Source organism: Anabas testudineus, chromosome 18, assembly GCF_900324465.2.
Source record: "Anabas testudineus chromosome 18, fAnaTes1.2, whole genome shotgun sequence".
Taxonomy (NCBI): Eukaryota; Metazoa; Chordata; class Actinopteri; order Anabantiformes; family Anabantidae; genus Anabas; species Anabas testudineus.
In genome coordinates this window covers 2,421,005-2,441,742 of record NC_046627.1, presented here as the reverse complement: position 1 = coordinate 2,441,742, position 20,738 = coordinate 2,421,005, and the positions used below count along the sequence as shown (strand labels likewise).

The 20,738-nt window shown below is 39.5% G+C and overlaps 1 protein-coding gene and 1 long non-coding RNA gene across 2 annotated transcripts; both read left to right on the top strand.

Annotated features, from left to right (window-relative positions):
* The first annotated feature begins 8,402 nt into the window (after positions 1–8,402).
* LOC117153071 lies at positions 8,403–10,833 on the top strand. The gene is made up of 3 exons (XR_004463495.1): positions 8,403–8,489; positions 8,985–9,229; positions 10,612–10,833. It is a non-coding gene; the product is annotated as an uncharacterized LOC117153071 (long non-coding RNA).
* A 1,186-nt stretch (positions 10,834–12,019) lies between these two features.
* LOC117153057 (CD276 antigen homolog) lies at positions 12,020–18,706 on the top strand. The gene is made up of 4 exons (XM_033326693.1): positions 12,020–12,190; positions 12,579–12,897; positions 13,060–13,413; positions 17,590–18,706. The coding sequence occupies exons 2-4, from the start codon at positions 12,612–12,614 to the stop codon at positions 17,706–17,708; spliced, it is 759 nt and encodes a 252-aa protein (XP_033182584.1). The 5' UTR covers positions 12,020–12,190; positions 12,579–12,611; the 3' UTR covers positions 17,709–18,706.
* Positions 18,707–20,738: the final 2,032 nt, after the last annotated feature.

Below are 20,738 nucleotides of genomic sequence, written 5' to 3'. Positions count from 1 at the left end.
ACAGCTCTGGGGAAAAGCTGTTCCTCAATCTGTTGGTGTAGGTGTGGGAAGTGTTAATGGTGTAAAATCCTATGTAAAATCCTTTGTTATGTACAAACCCAGGAACATTGTTAGCCCTCTTCACCATTTGGTGTCTACACACCACTCAACCAGATGTTGAGCCTCCTCTCTATAGGCTGTCTCGTCATTCTCAGATTAGTCCCACTAATGTGGTGTCATCTGCAAACTTCACTATGGTGTTAGAGGGGTGGATGGGTTTGCAGTCATATGTATAGGGTGAAAAGGACTGGACTGAGGACACAGCCCTGCGGTGCTCCTGTATTCAGGATGAGAATGGATGATGTGTGTTTGTCCACCCTGACATTCTGTGATCTGTTAGTGAGAAAGTTCAGGATCCATGAATAGATTGTGATGGTTAGTCCCAGGTTGCTCAGCTTGTTCACCAGTTTGCAGGGTACTACTGTATTACATGCAGAGCTAAAATCTACAAATAACATCCTAAAATATGGGTTGTGTGGAGTGCAACTGAGATCGCTCAGAGATTGCATTCTCTGTTGGTCTGTAAGCAAAATGGTGACTGTCCAGATTATTGGGGAGGTTTACATTTACATTTACATTTACATTTACATTTAGTCGTTTATCAGACGCTTTTATCCAATGCGATTTACAAGTAGGTAGAAGGCAAGCAAACAAAATCTAAGTCAAGAAGAAACAACATCAAAGCAAAGTGCTATCGAAAAAGTGTTTCTGTTTCAAGAGATGTGAGAACAAGAGAGTAGAAACGTTTTTTTGTTTTTTTATTTAAGTGCAAAGGAAGATGCGGAAGAGGCCTTGTTGGCCTTGATGTGAGAAACGACAAAAGCTCTCAAAGCTCTTCATAAAAAATGGGTGTCAGAGCAATTGGTCGATTGTCATTCCGACACCTTACTGTTTGTTTTGTGGGTACAGGAACAATGGTTGTGGATTTGAGGCCTTTTGGGACTACAACCTGCTGCTGGGACTTCTTTGTTGAAATCAATCCTTCTTAGAGTGAATCTGACTTGGTGACATTCAAGGACGAGTACCAGCTCCTCTGTGGGTGGTGGTGCTGTCTGAGTTTCCACTCTGCTGGGGTGATTGTCTGCAATCACAGCTCCCTCTGGACATGCATTCAGCTGGCTGTTCATAGCTTCATGCAGCTCCTCTAAGGCTAGCTTAGCATTAGCCCATGGTGGTCCAATAGCAGAGAACTCTCCCAGTTTGTAAAAGGGTCTGCCTTTTAAAGTAATGTATTCAATGTCAGAGAAACAATGTGTCCTAACAATGTCCGCAGAAGTACATCAGGTACTATTAACATACATACACATTCCTCCACCTTTGTTCTTTCCGGAGTCGGCTGTTCAATGAGCAGCCCGCTAGTTCGATAGCTGCATCAGGGACAGCACTGTCCACCACTGCTGAAGTAATCCTTAATCTTATTTCGTCCATCTTGTTGTGGGAAGCGTTGGCCTGTGGGGATTAGCCTGTTGCCTGCACACTGGCTCTCTTACCCAGTTTCTCCTTCCTTTCTCTATGCCGCTCGCGACACCTCACAGGTGGGATGATGATCATTGCGCAGAATCTCCGGTGGGATAGAATTTAGGTTTCCGAGAGTATAATCCTGACAATGATTACAGATTTTAAGCAGTTTGACTCTTCCGTAGTGTAAAAGTTGACTTAGTGCCTGAGAAAGTAAAGTTAACACCCCAAAAAATACAAAAACACCGCTGTATATCCAAAAGCTCCAAGCCGCTGCGTCCGCCACCATTTTAAAGCAAAAGGTCAGTAAGTATGAATCCTGTCCTCTGTGACCTTTTCTATACAGCACAAAACCAACAATAGCAGCAACAACAAGAGCAACAACAGTAAGTGACACACCGACTATCACTCCAGTGTGTTCTCTACTGGGACCTGTAGAAAAAGCAGATGAGAGTCAGCAGGTGTCAGGTAGATGATGAGTGAAGAACACAACAGAATCCATTTCCTCTTCAAACTCCTGTCAGACATTATCTACTGCACTTTGATCCCATCACTCATACCAGCTGTTTTCTACAAAGTCTCATCAACACCAACATCTGATCTGTGATGTTTCACTGTCACATCAACAACCAGGAAGCAGCTTCAACTCTGATTACTTTTCTCGTGATTTAGCGCAATACAAATAAAACTGAATTGAATTTAATTTAATTGGCATCATTTAAATATCAGATATATTTTATTTGATAGAAATGGTGATTTCCCAGATGGACGTCAATTTCTTCACATTTACAAAATGAGAATTTTTATAATCTGCCTACATACTGTAAAGTACACATATTTAAACTTTAGCTATAATTAATTTGTAATCAATTTGAAATTATAATTAATTAATTAATTAGTGGCCTTAGGACAAAACTTTTAATGGTTCTGATCTTGACTCAGTCTCTCTACTGCCTGTTGTTCAATGCGTCCTGGGATAGTATCAGCCCCCAAAAGTATACCGGTCTGGAAACGTTTTAATTTTTTAAAAGGCAGTTATTCAGCCAAACATCGTACACTTAGGTTGCTCATGGATCTTTAGTATTGTGCTAGTATATTACCTAGCATCAAGTTAAACAACTATTAACTTCCTCTCTTCTGGCAGTGTGGACATCACCTATTGGAGTACATTTGGGTAATTATTTTAAATTAGTGGAAATATTGTTAGTGTAAATGTATTATTAACTGATATATTGTAATTCTAGAGATTCATTATTTATATAATAATAATTATTTAATGGTGTCAGATAGTAGAGATGTTATTTTCCAAATATATTGCTTTTCTTAGTGGACATCAAAGAATATGGTGAAGGTCAAAACACAGTGAAGCCTTTCTCGTGGTATGTGATGGATCAACAGCTTACTAAGACAATTTTTATTGGGTTTACCTCTAATGTGTCATTGGTCTTTTCTCATTATACAATCAAAGAAGTAAGTAAACCTTCTTAAGCCTTAAAATGGATCTAGTGATGACATTTAGAGAAGATTCTTAGAATTGTGATATTTTCTAACAACTTCTCCTTTGAGTTAAGGTTAGATCCCTGTAACGATAAATGTTATAAATGAAACATCTTAAGAGTAATAATTATTATCTTGTTTTAAAATGTTGTATTTAACTGTCTAAATCAGATCTGATTAGTTTATGATAAGCAGAACATATTTTTATTAAAATTAATGTGTTGACTGAAACCTCTTGAATTTCAAAGTAACAGTAACTACTGGCAAAGGAACCTTCCAGTAAACAGTAATTACTGGCTGCAAACATCTGCTTCAGTCCTGCAAAGAAGGCAGTTTCTGCCTTCTTCTCTCACCGTCATTTAATCTCTGCATTCACACTTTAATTACTATACTACGTCTTATATCTCACACGATCACACAGCACAGTCAGCATTATTATAACTCATTCCCATGCGAAGTAACAAGCAGATTCTGGTTAAGAACTGAACATAATAATCTTCACAGATACAGATAAAGACAGGAATTACTGCGGGGGGTCAGGTACGAATGAAACATTACAGTTGGGTTTAAATCAGAGATTGTGGACAGTTTATCAGTTACTCACCTTGAGAAGCCGACAACAGAGAAGACAAAGTCAAAACCAACAACAAGGGAGTTACTGCAGCCATTTGTGTTTGTAGAGATGTTAGTTTCTAAATCTGAGGAACAGAGTTTTCAGCGTCTCCACCCTGTTCTCATGCTGACAAAGGTCTTCTGTGACTCAGGTGCTTTCACACCTGCAGGATTTACTTCGTTTAGTTCGTTTTCCCTCTTGGTGCAGTTCGTTTTGTCTTGTTCTGTCACAGTAATCACACTCGAGTTCGCACCAAAACAACCAATCAAAGTGAGCTGGTCTCGATCCGAATCACTTAGTGAACTCTGGTGCGGTCCTCCTACACCAAACCAAACCTTCTTCCTGTTTTTACCTTTTCTCTTCTTGCAGCAGACTCATCAGACCAATAAGCAGGAGAACGACCTCGCGTGATTTGACGTGACACATTTCAGTTCACTTGGATTTTTTCTCAGTGTAAAAAGAAACTGAGCCAAGAGGAAAAAGCTTTAGTTTAGTTTATAAACTCATCCTAAACAGAGCTGGTCTAATGTGACCATTCCTATTCTCCCACATAGAAGCAGTGATCTTACCACTGAACTAAACACCTGCTTCCAAAAACACCTAAAAATGCAGATATGTTATATACACAGTGCAGATGAATGAACTTTCTTTTTCATTTTGTTCATAAAGAATCAAACTAATTATTTAAGGGTGAGCTTAATTAATATGATTAGATAATTAGCATAGCCCTCATTACTTTATGATGTCAAAGGCCATTTTAAGTAGAATTTCTTGATATGCTCAAAGGTAACTGACAAAAAGTTCATAGACCAGGTGTGATCCTGTTAGACAAATGAAGCAGATAAAAGGTCTGGAGTTGATATTAAGAGTTCAGTTATCATTTGTCAGCTGTTTGTCTCTAACTACCTATAAAATGTCCAGATCTCAATGCAAGTGAAGGAGAAAAACAACATAAATCTATGAGAGACAGCAAAAACCTTGGGTGTGGCCAAATCAACAGTTTGTAAAAAGAAAGGAAAAGGCAAAGCAAGGCCAGCAAAAGGCCTGGAGGACCACAAGAACAGGAAATATACACTGAAGGAAATATAAATAAACAGATCATGATTCAATGCAGAAGACATCATGTGTCAAACATGGTGGAGACAGCGTTCAGTTACTAACTAGACATGAGTGAAGGCAGAAAGACAAACAATCAGCAACTGAAGAAGACCATAGTGAAGGCCTGGCAACAAATCTACGGGGATGAAACTCAAAATTTGTTGATTTCCATGGGTTCTAGACTTCAAACGTCATTGACAGCAAATGATTTTCATTAAAATATTTAGAATTCTAGTTATATTTATAACTGAGTCACTATGTCACCACAAAATGAAGGTAGTCCACTTTTAATGTGTACAACTGCTAAATGGCATGTTTTTAAAAAGTATTCTAAAATAAAGCGAAAAGTCCAAACTTCGATCAGATCTTGTTTTTTCTTTCATCTTTGATCCAATGTGGTGGTGTACAGAGGAATAACTATAAAAACTCTGTCACTACCTAAATATATTTGAAGCTAACTGTATTAAATAAGATTTTAAATAAAAACATGCTTTCTAAAAATGAAAGAAGATGAGCTAATTATGCTCTGTTTCTCATTTGATTAGAGTCGGTAGGTTTCAGGTCTCAAAATTAATGCAAGTCAGTACTGTTGTTTATCCATTGGTACTTTATAACACATCTGGAAAGAGGAAAGAAGGTAAAGACACTTGGTGGTGGAATGAGGAAGTACAGGAATGCATCCAGAGGAAGAGGTTAGCTAGAAGGAAGTGGGATGTAGAAAGGACTGAGGAAAGTAGACAGGAGTACAAGGAAGCGCAGCGTAGAGTGAACAGGGAGGTGGCAAAGGCCAAACAGAAAGCTTACGATGAGCTGTATGACAGGTTAGACACAAAGGAAGGAGAGAAGGACTTGTACAGGCTAGCCAGACAGAGAGATAGAGATGGGAAGGATGTACAACAGGTAAGGGTGATTAAGGACAGAGATGGAAAGGTGCTAACAACCCAGGAGAGTGTGCAGAAAAGATGGAAGGAGTATTTTGAGGAGCTGATGAATGAGGAAAATGACAGGGAAAGAAGGGAGGAAGATGTGGATGTTGTGGAGCAGGAAATAGCAGAGATTGGAAAGGCGGCTGGTTAGTGTAGTGGTAACATCACCGCCTCCCATGTGGGAGACTGGGGTTCAAATCCCAGCTATGGCTACCTCCAGTAGGGGTCCTTAGGCAAGACCTCCTCACGCTGCCCTGCCTACCCTTGTAACTTGTAATGACTTGTAAGTCGCTTTGGATAAAAGCGTCTGCTAAATGACTGTAATGTAATGTAATGGATGAGGTGAGGAAGGCTCTGAAAAGGATGAAGAGTGGAAAGGCTGTTGGTCCTGATGACGTACCTGTGGAGGTGTGGAAGTGCTTAGGAGAGACAGCAGTGGAGTTTTTAACTAGTTTGTTCAATAGGATTCTAGAGAGTGAGAAGATGCCTGAGGAATGGAGGAGAAGTGTTCTGGTTCCGATCTTTAAGAACAAGGGTGACACGCAGAACTGCAGCAACTATAGAGGAATAAAGTTGATGAGCCACACAATGAAGCTGTGGGAAAGAGTAGTGGAAGCCAGGCTTAGGAAGAAGGTGGAGATTTGTGAGCAGCAGTATGGTTTCATGCCCCGTAAGAGCACCACTGATGCTGTTTTTGCTTTGAGAATGTTGATGGAAAAGTACAGAGATGGTCAGAAGGAGCTGCATTGTGTCTTTGTAGATTTAGAGAAGGCGTATGACAGGGTGCCGAGGGAGGAGCTGTGGTACTGTATGAGGTTGTCGGGAGTGGCAGAGAAGTACGTCAGAGTAGTTCAGGACATGTATGAGAGAAGTATGACGGTGGTGAGATGTGCTGTAGGTCAGACAGAGGAGTTCAAGGTGGAGGTGGGACTACACCAAGGATCAGCTTTGAGTCCCTTCTTGTTTGCTATGCTGATGGACAGGCTGACAGATGAGGTCAGACAGGAATCTCCCTGGACAATGATGTTTGCGGATGACATTGTGATTTGCAGTGAGAGTAGAGAGCAGGTGGAGGAACAGCTGGAGAGGTGGAGGTTTGCTCTGGAAAGAAGAGGCATGAAGGTCAGTCGTAGTAAGACAGAATACATGTGTCTGAACGAGAGGGATCAAGGTAGAAATGTTAGGTTACAGGGGGCTGAGGTGAAGAAGGTACAGGAGTTTAAGTACTTGGGGTCAACAGTTCAGTGTGATGGAGAGTGTGGAAAAGAGGTGAAGAGGCGAGTGCAGGCAGGTTGGAGCGGGTGGAGGAAAGTGTCAGGAGTGTTGTGTGACAAAAGAGTGTCAGCAAGACTCAAAGGAAAGGTGTACAAGACAGTGGTGAGACCAGCTCTGATCTATGGGTTAGAGACGGTAGCAGTGAGAAAGAGACAAGAGGCTGAGATGGAGGTAGCAGAGATGAAGATGTTGAGGTTCTCCTTAGGAGTGACCAGGTTAGACAGAATAAGGAACGAGTACATCAGAGGGACGGCTCATGTTGTCTGTGTTAGCGACAAAGTCAGAGAGGCCAGACTGAGGTGGTTTGGACATGTTCAGAGGAGGGATAGTGAGTATATTGGTAGAAGGATGCTGGAGATGGAGCTGCCAGGCAGGAGGGCAAGAGGACGACCAAAGAGGAGATATATGGATGTTATAACAGAGGACATGAGGTTGGCTAGTGTTAGGGTAGAAGATGTTCATGATAGATTTAGGTGGAAAAGGATGATTCGCTGTGTCGACCCCTGATGGGAAAAGACCAAAGAGAAGAAGACTTTATAACACAGTGGAAACGGTCATGCAGAAACTGTTGAAACTGTTTTGCAGCCATTTTATTTTGTGTTTTCCAGCTGATCAGAACTGGATTGTGTTCTGTGTAGTTCCACTAATAAAAATCCTTTTAATAGCATAAAAACATCAATGAACATAGTATAATTAAACATATCTTTTTTCTAGTTTCCGTTACATGTTTATGAGGAAGTCGTTGCTTTCTTGCTATAAATGAACTGGATCCACAGAATAAAACCAGCAGCTGATGATCGATCAGCATCACTTAGATGTCTTAAATTTTAATTAATTTTATTTCATCACAAACACACATTGTTTGCACAGCTGTGTGAGGACTCAGTGGTTTTAGATTGAACATAAATAAGAACAACCATGTCTTTTGACTCTGGTTTTACCTGAATACACAGTGGCTCATATAGATAAATCTGACACAGAAGTGGACAATAACACTGACAGACTACCAGGTCAGCTGATCAGATTCCAAATGGGTTTGGTTTGTCATAGAAGTGTGTTTGCAACCAGTTGGCAACTAAGTCTCTGTAAAGACATCCATCCACTTTAGGAACATAATGACACTCATGAAACAGACATAAAGATCAAGGAAGAACGTGGGAAAACAGTAAGAAACTACAGGAATGAGAACAGTCTTCCTGTAAATACATTCTCTATCCCATTAGCCACAATATCATCATCCGTCACCAGGTGGCGTTAGTATCTTTCCATAAACACTCAATTCATCTAAATAGTTTACTATTATTTAAAATCAACACATTTTCAACATTTTTTAGGTTATGTTTCCTTTTTTTTGAAAGTTCATGCATTTCAATGCATTTTTTATTTTGTATATTCATAAATCTTAGTAGAGAGTGCAGAAGTACACAGTGGTATTGTGCATTTAAACATCAAAACAATTCAGAACAAAACCCTCTCTCACACACACAGAGGAAGAAGGCGGGTTTTACTTGGTGTCACTAAAGTCTTAAAGTACAGATCACAGATCAGGACGATGGAGGGAATGTGTCTACAGTTTCTGCTCTGTAAGTACAGAATCTCTGTGTTTGTTTAAATCTCTGATCTTTTACCTTCTGCTGTGTTGTGTATAACTCATAACGAGAGGTTGATATAACAAAAAGCACTGAATTTGTGAGACAAGTCCGAGAGGACATGCTGCCATCAGAGCGACCTCTCAAACGAGGAAAGCAGGCAGCGATAAATAATATTAACTTGGTCTGAATCAGTGTAAACTTGTTGTACAAACTCTTGAGGTTGCTCAATGGCAGAAAGCAATATCTGTAACTCTCAATGAGACCTCTGCACCCATTTATGTGTATTTTGGATGTGATTGTCAATGTGATTTAGATCAGGACTCATAGAAGGTCACGTTTTGGTCATTTACATTTCTCCTTAGTTGTGAATTCACTGCTGTGCTACACAACAAAGTTAAATAAGTGTAATATAATTAAATAAAATAAAAAATAAACACACTGTTGAATGTTTAGACTAAACTGAGACTTTGACATGCTTTCTTATAGTTCGTCTGACTGTGAGTGTTTAGGAGAATCTGTGTCTCTGAGCTGTGAGGAGGACGACAGCTCTGCTGGATGGACACTGAGGAGGAACACAACCAGACGACAGATGACTCAGTGTGGAGATGGATGGGGAAAACCAGCTGGGTCTTCCTGTAACATCAGCTACATCAACCCACTAGACAGTGGAGTTTACTGGTGTGAGTCCAGAGAGGGATCAACCAGTAGCATCATCAACATCACTGTCTCTGGTAAGATCAGACTGTGGAGTTAGTGTTGATGAGTCTGTGTGGAAATGGATGAAATGCTGTAGTTTGTCTCTGTGTTGAGGTGGATCAGTGATCCTGCAGAGTCCTGTCCTCCCTGTGATGGAGGGACATGATGTCACTCTGCACTGTCAAACAAAGAGCCCTCCCTCTTCGTCCATTGTTTTGTTCCCTGTGGTGAAACCTGAATGAGACACAAACTGCTCTGTGGTCATCGTGTTTCCTGTCGTTCATAAAAAACATGCCTAAGCTGAGTTTGGTTCTGCATGTTTGTCTGAAATATAGATAGAAACAGACGTAAAGAGAATCTAATTAGCATGTTGTCACATAGATTTGAGCATATTTGTGCTGATTAAACACAAACAATGTCAATAAATGTGTTTCTTGTGTTCAATATTTACACAAACTCACTCACAGTGTTACTGACTGTTCTCCAAACACAATTCAATAAACAACACTTTGGTTCTGGTCAGTGTCACAAATATTCTTTCATCCAAAGCCCAGAAAGAATTAACCCAATAAAACTATGATGAAAGTTTAATTTGCAACAGAACACTGAACAATAGTCGGTTCATTTTATTTATTAATCAAATACTCACAATTTCTTTCTTTATTGAAGTTTTATTTCTGATGACAGAGTCACAGGAAGGTTCCTGTACTGCAGTATATACAGTATAGCAGTATATACAGTATAGCAGTATACACAGTACTGCAGTATACACAGTATTGCAATGCCTGGCACCAGTACTAGAGAACACCTAGTATTAAGTCTGGTGGTGATGTTTTTAAGAAATGTGTCTTGTACAGTTGATTATGAAGACATTTTATTAGACATGTATGAATTATTATTAATAGAAATGTTTCACTTCTCAGTTTTTAACCACTGAATCTTCATTAATTTAATGTTGAAAATGATGTTATTGTTAATTTTGTTACTGCAGCAAGTGATGTTTAAACTGGAAAAGAGGACGTCACATTCAGCAACGTTAAAGATTTATAATTATCACCTTTATAAGAGTTTGAAGAAAAACTGAAAAATATAACGTATCAGTAGAATAAACTTATAAATAAACTTTTACAAACTTTTAGTCCACAGTGAAGAAACTGCCTTGTTACAAGAGCAGACGTACAGTTTGAAAATCCAAAAAATCCGATCTGACCAAGGAGCATTAAATTAAAGACTAAACTGTCCCAGTACAAATTAGATAAACTAAAACACGATGAGTGAATGTAAAGAGTTAAAATAATAATATAAAACATGAATATGTACGTACAGTCTACAGTTGATATGAGGGTGACTATGAACAGTAAAGTGATATTAATAAATAGCAGTGGTATAAATTGTGTTTACATAATGTCACATTTAGAGATGTTGCAGCCCAGGACCCAGCTGGACGTCTTGATGACCTTGTCCAGCTTCGTCCTCTGCTCCAGCAGACCACACCAGACAGGATGGCTGATGGTACCACAGAGTTATAGAAGGTCTGTTACATGGTACAGGTGAGTTTCAGGTGTTTCCTCGACTCCTCCCTCTGTGTGGGTGAAGTGTGGGCATGTTGGACAGAGACAGACACAGAGACAGAGACAGAGACAGACACAGAGACAGACACAGAGACAGAGACAGAGACAGAGACAGAGACAGAGACAGACACAGACACAGAGACAGACACAGACACAGAGACAGAGACAGACACAGACACAGACACAGACACAGACACAGACACAGACACAGACACAGAGACAGAGAAGGTCTGTTATATGGTACAGGTGAGTCTCAGGTGTTTCCTCGACTCCTCCCTCTGTGTTGGTGAAGTGTGGGCATGTTGGACAGAGACAGACACAGAGACAGACACAGAGACAGAGACAGAGACAGACACAGACACAGAGACAGACACAGAGACAGACACAGAGACAGACACAGACACAGACACAGACACAGAGACAGACACAGAGACAGAGACAGACACAGAGACAGAGACAGAGACAGAGACAGACACAGAGACAGACACAGACACAGAGACAGAGACAGAGACAGAACAGACACAGACACAGACACAGACACAGACACAGAGACAGACACAGAGACAGACACAGAGACAGACACAGACACAGACACAGACACAGACACAGAGACAGACACAGACACAGACACAGACACAGAGACAGACACAGAGACAGACACAGAGACAGACACAGACACAGACACAGACACAGACACAGAGACAGACACAGACAACGACACAGACACAGACACAGAGACAGACACAGAGACAGAACAGACACAGACACAGAGACAGAGACAGAGACAGAGACAGACACAGACACAGACACAGAGACAGAGACAGACACAGACAGAGACAGAGACAGAGACAGAGACAGACACAGAGACAGAGACAGAGACAGAGACAGACACAGAGACAGACACAGACACAGACACAGACACAGACACAGAGACAGAGACAGAGACAGACACAGAGACAGACACAGACACAGACACAGACACAGACACAGAGACAGAGACAAACACAGACACAGAGACAGAACAGACACAGACAACGACACAGACACAGACACAGAGACAGACACAGAGACAGAACAGACACAGACACAGAGACAGAGACAGAGACAGAGACAGAGACAGAGACAGAGACAGAGACAGACACAGACACAGACACAGACACAGACACAGACAACGACACAGACACAGACACAGACACAGAGACAGACACAGACACAGAGACAGAGACAGAGACAGACACAGACACAGACACAGAGACAGAGACAGAGACAGACACAGACACAGACAGACACAGACACAGACACAGACACAGAGACAGACACAGAACAAACCCAGTGATCTGATGAAAGAAAGGATGTTAACGTCACGACTGAGCTTTTTTCTGTGTCTCTTCCACACATGTTCCCTGTTCTGTCCTCATCCTGGAGGTAAGTCTGAGTTTCAGAAATTTACATCAGGTGAAGTTAAGAACTCTTCAATCTGTGCGACCAGGAAGTTAGTCTGAAATCTGTCTGTGTGGTGAATGTTAAGAGAACTGTTGTCAGTCAGTTCCCAGTGAAGTGTTTACGACTTGGTGTGGAACTAAAAAGAGCAGCTGTCAGTGTGTGTTTATGTGCTGACAGCTGATCAGGAGCCTCTTTAACTACTGTAGTTGGTGACTATACAGAGCTGGACTCGTGTCCAAACCTTCACACAGTTTACATCTTTTAAATTTACAGTGTTTAGACTGAAGAACTGTTTGAATACTGACTAATCAAAATAAAATGTGTGTATCACTAACTTCTTCTTCCTGATTTACTCTTTTTTTACCTTCAGTGGAATATAAAACGGTAACAGCAGAAGTTGGAGATGAGGTCGTTCTTCCCTGTCTGGATAACAGAGAGGATGAGTTTGACACGTTACAGTTGGACAAATCTCGTCTGCCACATGACATGTTCTTTGTACCACAGTCCGTCATTTCATGGTCGAATGCAGCTGAGAGATCCAACGATGACCGATGGAGATTATTCTGTGATTATGAAGAACGTCAACATGAACGATGCTGGAACGTATAACTGTTATGTTGAAAAGTGGTTTGAAGGCACTAAGACATCTTCACTTGACCTCATCAGCGTCATCACCCTGAAGGTTGAAGGTGAGTCCACTGGACGTGTTGTGTTCACTGAACTCCTCCTGCTTCATGTTGGTGTTTTTGGTCGATGTGTATCATGATCACTGGTTTACATAGTAAAACACACACAGTGCAATCACAGCGTCACACATCGACTGACTGTAGATTTTTCCTTCTCTACTTCAGAGCACATTTACATCACAGTTAAATCTGGAGACAGGGTCACTCTGCCATGTCGAGGTTACAGCAGATCCACTGTCACAGCTGTGAAGTGGATCAGACCAGACCTGAAAAAGGCAGGTTATGTCTTTATGTTCCAAGATGGTCGATCCGTTCCAGATAACCAGCATCCATATTATAAGAACTGGGTGGAGCTGAAGGACACAGAGATGAAGAACGGAGACGTGTCTTTGATTCTGAAGAATGTGACGACTTCTGACAGTGGAACATATGAGTGTTATGTCAACCAGGGACAAATAAACCTCAGGAGGGGCCCTTTTAATGAAGCTGCCACCTTCATCAACCTGACAGTTGAACCAGGTGAGTAAGTGTGTGTGTGTGTGTGTGTGTGTCTGTGTGTGTGTGTGTGTGTGTGTGTGTGTGTGTGTGTGTGTGTGTGTGTGTGTGTGTGTGTGTGTGTGTGTGTGTGTGTGGATCAGAGTTGAAGCTGCTTCCTGGTTGTTGATGTGAGAGTGAAACATCACAGATCAGATGTTGGTGTTGATGAGACTTTGTAGAAAACAGCTGGTATGAGTGATGGGATCAAAGTGCAGTAGATAATGTCTGACAGGAGTTTGAAGAGGAAATGGATTCTGTTGTGTTCTTCACTCATCACCTACCTGACACCTGCTGACTCACTGCTGCTTCTCATCTGCAGGAAACAACAAGGATGGAGGAGACAAGGATGGAGGAAAGAGTGGAGGACACGAGGACAGAAACAGCAGAGGACACGTTGGACTGGCTATCGGTCTCTCAGTTACTGTTCTTGTTCTTGTTGTTGCTTTTATGTTCTTTATAAGACTGAAGAGAACACGACAGAGTCCAAACTCAGCTCCTGCTGATTTATTTGATGTCTCCTGAATCAGTGAGTGTCCTGCATCTTTTTTCTTTTCAACATGTAGAAATTACCAGACAGTAAACAACAGTCATACAGCTGTTGTCTTCTGGATTTGGTTTTCACTGTCTTCTTCTACACACATGTTGTAAATATAACATTACAGAAAACCTGGTCTTTGACCTTTAATTTTATAATAAAAAATAAATAAAATAAATAAATAAAATCTGTCCGATGTGTTTCTGTCAAAAGAGAAAAGAAAATAGAGACACATTATTATTTATTATTTATTATGATCAGCACCTTCAATATGAATAAAGACACATTACTCAATGAGATCACCGGTTTGAAATGAACTCTGAGAATCTGAAATTGGACTCAAATAAAAACCAGAATTAGTTAAACACTGTGTAGTCTGTGTCTTTCTATTCATATAAAGCATCATAAGAGTTCATCTTATCCAAATATGATCACATTCAATCTTAGAAATATTCTAATAGAAAATATTTTATCATCTTCCCAACAGTGACGTACGGTGGAGGGAGCATCATGACTTGGAGCTGCTTTGCTTTTGGACGTTGTTCAGGTCTAATCCACAGTTCCAGCAAACACTGAGGATGGAGACATCAAACATGGGCATGATGTATTTGAATGTTAGAGACACAGCAGTGATGTTTCTCTGTCTTTGAATGATTCATCATAAGAACTCCTTCTTCCAGTTGTTAACTGTACCTGTGGTCCTGTCAGTCCTTTGTCTTGTACTGTAAATTTGTATTTTGAGTCATGTGGGGATTCTTTTATTTTGTATTTTTTTTAAACATTAGTATTAATCTTGTCCAGTCTGGCTGCATTAATTTTTATAAAAATATTACATCCTGTGCTCCATTATATGTTTCATGTAGATCATAAACTAAACACTGTGTGGTTCTGTTTTCTGCTCAGATTCTCTCTGCTGACATCTGCTGTTAAAAAAAATAAACTGTGATTCTTTCTATGAACCTGTCTGACTCTGGAATCACTGCTTTGTAAATACATTATGAAAAAGGAACAACGTTATAAATGATGTTAGTGACACTTTTTAATACAGTATTTTAATACCAGAACGAGACTTGCTGATTTTCACTAGAACTAGTTTAAAGACACAATGTGTAAGTTTAAGGAATTTGGTCACTTGACTTTTGATTAGTCCAAATGATTTTGACAGTTTCTAATGTAGGATATACAGACATAAGAACATCTGTTTGATTTTGTGTTGGTGAAGGGTCAGGATGTGCATCCACAGTAGAACCTGTGCCAAATCAAAAATTGAAATCAAAAAGAAGAAGAAGAAGATTAGAGATAGTAAATAGTTTAACAATCTCTCTGTAGTCTGCTCACACACCACATGCTCCTCCATCCACAAGGGAGAGAAAAATTTAGAGTACAGATTGCACCCTCCCTCTCAGTAACTGTAAGGTAAGCAAACAAAATCTACTAATAAACAACATCTGAGTTCAGGTAATTTTATCATTTTTTCACATTCAAAAACTCTACATGCAGAACTTTGTGCTTGTGCCGTATAAAGTATGTAGAAATTATTTATGCAGGTGTTGCTTTTACTGTATATTTACCCGTTTTCAATTAATAGTGTATGTCTGGGGGATTGTTCTTCATGCTCTTCCTGGTAGAGCTCAGTTCTATCTGAGACTTCAGCGTTTTAGCTTAAGTTACTCATGTTTTCTGTCTGGAACCAACCTTTAATCTAAGGTAAGAAATGTTACTAAGAGTCAGGGAGTCGAAGTTAAAGTTAAAACACGTCCCAGTCAGACCTGAACCAGGGATGTTGCTGCGCTTGAGAGTATTGAATTTGAATAAATACATTTTTAATCCAGGAGGGAGATATTTTTTTTCTTGTTACAGCAGATTGTAGAAAAAATTAATAAATGAATAAACACAAAATACTTCAACATCTGTCAATAAGGATAAAACAGGTAAACTCCAGTCAGGTTTTATGGAGGTTTTATTTGTAGAAAAGTTTCCTACAGCCAAGAAAAGAAACTTTTATATTTAAAATTTTAATTTCATGGAGTGAGTGCGCAGAAAAATTGGTGCGCATCTGCAGTGGTCCACTACAGAAGAAGAATAGAGAGCAGGAAAACTATTTTTAATTTATATAATGCAATTAATTTATTAAAAGTCATAACAGTAAAATTAACAGTAACATTATCAGAAAAGGTAACGATGACATCTTCAAAGTGGATTTTGTTCCTTTGTCTGAGCACATGTTGGCTGTACCACGTTGCTGCTGAAGGTAGGCTGTGTGAGAGGATGACGGGTTTACTATATGTTAAATTATATTTATATACAATATAAACTGAGGGAAACAAACAGAAACCACAGACAGGTTTCAATTTAGGGATTTAATAAGATCTGGATGTGACAACACAGTGATGAAAACTAACTGTAACCAACAAACCTGCTCAATAACTGAACTCACCCTTTGTCTCTGTTCAGTGCAGCTTAACTTCCTCATTACTACAGTTGATGTTAAAATACAAATAAAACACATTTTTACAGTATAAAGTATAAAGTATATGTTGAAGAGGGAGATCAGAACTGTTAGTAGATGTTCAGTTGTTCCCTGAACTCTAATGTTCAGAGTTAAGCTGCAGTACTGTCAGAGTGTGGACCACAGTCAGTTACCTCCATTAATAATAACCCAGTTTCATACAACAGCTTGTTATTTGAAATGATGATTCAAACCAACATCCATGTGTTTTATGATCCAACACGCTGCTTGTTTAACACGTCAGTGAAGTCCGTGATCAGTGTAGTTTGGTGATCCTCAGATAAGAGGCTGTAGTTCAGAGGACTGGATCCCTATCATGATGAGAATAATGTGCTGAAGCTTTTTGTTCATGACCTCCTGTCCCTTCACTGCTTCCACATTCACATTTATACAATTCAACAGGTTAGAACAGGGTGTTGGGATCAAACATAGAGAAGTGTTGGTTTGACTAATCTTTAACCTCTCTCCTCTTTTTCTCCTTCAGACCAGATAAACCTCACAGCTGAACCTGGAGACACAGTCACTCTGCCATGTGGAGTTCACAGTAACATCAGTATTATAGTTGTGGAGTGGAGCAGAACTGACCTGGAGACAGAATATGTCTATTTACAGAGGGGCAGTAGGTCTGATCCATACAAACAACATGAATCATTTAAGAACCGAGTGGAGCTGAAGGACAGAGAGAAGAAGGATGGAGACGTGTCTTTGATTCTGAGGAATGTGACGTTCAATGACACTGGAATGTATGAGTGTCGTGTCGTCCAGAGAAGAACAAACCACAGGAAGAGATCCATTTTAGAAAGTGACCCCATCAACATCATCAACCTGAGAGTTGAACCAGGTGAGTTAGTGTGTGTGTGTGTGTGTGTGTGTGTGTGTGTGTGTGTGTGGATCAGAGTTGAAGCTGCTTCCTGGTTGTTGATGTGAGAGTGAAACATCACAGATCAGATGTTGGTGTTGATGAGACTTTGTAGAAAACAGCTGGTATGAGTGATGGGATCAAAGTGCAGTAGATAATGTCTGACAGGAGTTTGAAGAGGAAATGGATTCTGTTGTGTTCTTCACTCATCACCTACCTGACACCTGCTGACTCACTGCTGACTCTCATCTGCAGGTGATGCAGCTGAAAACACTGTAGATGGAGGACTTGTCAACAGTCCGCCAGTCGCCTCTGTTCTTGTTGTTGTTGCTGCTGTTATTGCTGGTTTTGTGATTTACAGAAAGCAGAATTAGCATCAAACTCCTGAATTAACAGCTTCAACTGCTCCAAAATGACTCTACTGTTTATTTGCTTCTGTTAGACAATAAAGAATACATTTAATAAATAAAAGAACATTTTTAAACTGCTGTTTTTCACCAGTTCCCATCCAGAGGTGGAACGTGGTTGTTAACAGCTGATTCACTGACAAGCTTTTTATTCAATCATTGTTCCTGTGCTAAACCTGTGATATAAAATCACTCTTTGAAAGGAACAAAAGACAAATTTCTCACTGCAGAGAATCACTGATCTACTTTACTCTTGATATAAAAATATGTCTCAGGCGATTGAATCACAACTGAACAGCTGTTAAATCAGGAAACATGAGTTAAACAAACACAGAGACAGTTTGTGATCTGATCACTCAAACTACCCACAGAGATGATCTGAGACACATTTGTCCACACACGTCTATTGTGGTGTAAACACGTTTTTTACATTTCCCCAATAAGGAAAAAATAAGATGGATGAGAGAAATGCGCTGACATCACTCAGCAGGGATGAAACTATTACCATCCTTCCTGTGTACAAAGGAAGATGCAGTGTCATCCTCAACACTGCCGATTACCATAGAATGCTAATTCACTTCTGGAGGACAAACATACACACAGAAAACTGAAAAGAGACCCCACCAGCAACTACAAGGAGAAGGTAATAGACTGCCTGAAACACCTGGAATTGGAAAATGCTATTGAAAGGGCAACTTATTACAGATTGTATCCTGGGGAAGCCACTCATTGTCTCTATGGCCTTCCCAAGATACACAAAGAAGGAGCCCCTCTCAGACCCATAGTCAGCAGCAGTAACTCGGTCACATACAACATTGCCAAATTCCTGGCCACAGTATTAGCTTCACTAGTTGGACACACGGACCACCACATCCACAACTCAGAGGATTTTACAGTGAAGGGCAGGAACCTAAAATTGGGGGTAGTATTCATTATTATTTATTTCTTTTTTATTTTTATATATTTTTTTACATTAGAAACACAATAAGTGGTTTCTTGTCTTTTGCCTTTCCACAAAAAAAATTCTGATCAAGCTTTTTCAGGCTGCAGAAGGACTAACTTGGCATCTATATGAAGCTGCCAGATGCTGAACCACATCCTTGCTGGACTTCTGATAGAAGAAACTCTGGGAAACCTCTTATCTGATCTTCCACTTCTGTTTTTATCCTTGACCTCTTCAGATTCCTTTACAGAATGTTTAATATTTGTCACTTTTGCCAACTTAAGCTGTTTATTCTGATATTTTTGTGTTTTTATCACTGTGGACATATTTCTTATGTAAACTAGCTGTATTCTAATCAAGTGACTACCGTATAAAAAGGTTTATAGTTAATATAGCACTGGCAAACCAAAGAAAAATTAATGATACAAAAGAAAACACCATCCACCTGACAGTTTAAGCAGGTGAGTTAGTGTGGAGCTTAATAATACAGCTACACCACAATGTATTTAGAGAAAATGTTAGAACTCGAATAGCAATAGTAAAATATTTTTATTCTTGTAGAGATTCAACATGGACAGCTTTTTTTTTTTTCCTTCTTAACACGACAATGTATAAGAGTCATTTATCAGAAACAGGTAGCTGGACAACCATACTGTGAAAACATACAGACACATTTTAGACTTTCAGCTGTTTACAGTGAACAAACCTGAGAAAAACAATTTGAACAGCTAAACACAACAATTGTTGTACCTAATTCAACACAAATTATAACTTTTAATGACTGTTGCAGTCAGACATGTGCCAATCTGATATTTTCTCAAGCAGCGCCTTGTGTCATGCTGGGGTCGTTTGAACTGAAACCAAAACCATCTTATCCACTGACATCACCTGGATCATTGAGCAATTTGTGATTTATAAGTATTTTCCTCTTTACTGACTGAATAATAATAATAATAATAATAATAATAATAATAATAATAATAATAATAATAATAATAATAATAATAATAATAATAATAATGTGTACTTTATAGATCCTCTTGGGGAAATTCGTTTTGGACAGCTGCCCGACTGTGTCAGCGCTACTACAGCGTTTCGGTGTCTTGTCCAAGAACACCTCAGCATAGTAGTAGCAAGTAGCAAGTAGTGACACATATCTACCGCGTCTAGGGGTTTGTTGAGTGTCATGAATAAATACAGATGTAGAAATATGGTCAAAATAATAGAAAAGATCATTTGTTTTCATAGACGAGGAAAAGCATTCAAGGCACTGAATGTTCCTAGAGACACACTTGCAAGCGTAGCACACAGGTTGTCACACTGCTCCTTCACTGAGCCAGGGAGGAGGGATCAATGGTGCGTTTACTGACAGCTTAAAGACAGTTCTTATTATAATTTATACATAAATAATATAGTTGATATTTTTTTCTTCTGTCAATGTAAAATTGTGTTTGTGTTTTTCTTTCTCTGTGTTTTGTTTAATTCATTGACTCTGTGTGTTAAGAATATCAGAGGCTTACTGTATATGTTTAACAAACCACTAGATGTCACTGAGATGCTAAATTAGAAACCAGTGACAACTGGTTTGTAGGTCATTAATCATAACATTATCACATGTATTTAAAGATCTGCAAACGTTCTGTGCTCTATAAGTAAAAGAAAATGTTCAATAAACCACTGTTGTTTTTTCTGTATTCCTTGAATGTTTTGCTAAAAGTTAAGTTTCTTTACTAGTGTCCTTAGACTGAATTAATTTGCTGCAGGTTTTTACTCAACCTTTCAGTAACTGAGGTCCTTGTCACTCCTGTACAGATTCAGTAATGAATGAATGAATGATGGGGAAGAAAGAGCTCTGCACTTTTTCATGTGGCAAATAATCTCAGTTTAATGAGTAAAATATGATGAGGTATTTGCTGTTGTTGTGAGACAGACTAGTAGAAGTTTGTGTTATTGGTGTGGCAGCTATGAGTAGAGGTGTGTATAATATTTAATATATAAGTGTAAATAAATATGTATTGACTCAGTCTCATGATCCCTGTACAGTATAACTCCCC

What these genes read in the sequence shown, in the direction of transcription:
- LOC117153057 (XM_033326693.1), top strand. Translation starts at nt 12,612, where the DNA reads ATGAGGTCGTTCTTCCCTGTCTGGATAACAGAGAGGATGAGTTTGACA. An exon ending in CATCACCCTGAAGGTTGAAG is followed by an intron (nt 12,898 to 13,059) that starts GTGAGTCCACTG and finishes TCTCTACTTCAG; the next exon opens with AGCACATTTACATCACAGTT. An exon ending in CAACCTGACAGTTGAACCAG is followed by an intron (nt 13,414 to 17,589) that starts GTGAGTAAGTGT and finishes TCTCATCTGCAG; the next exon opens with GTGATGCAGCTGAAAACACT.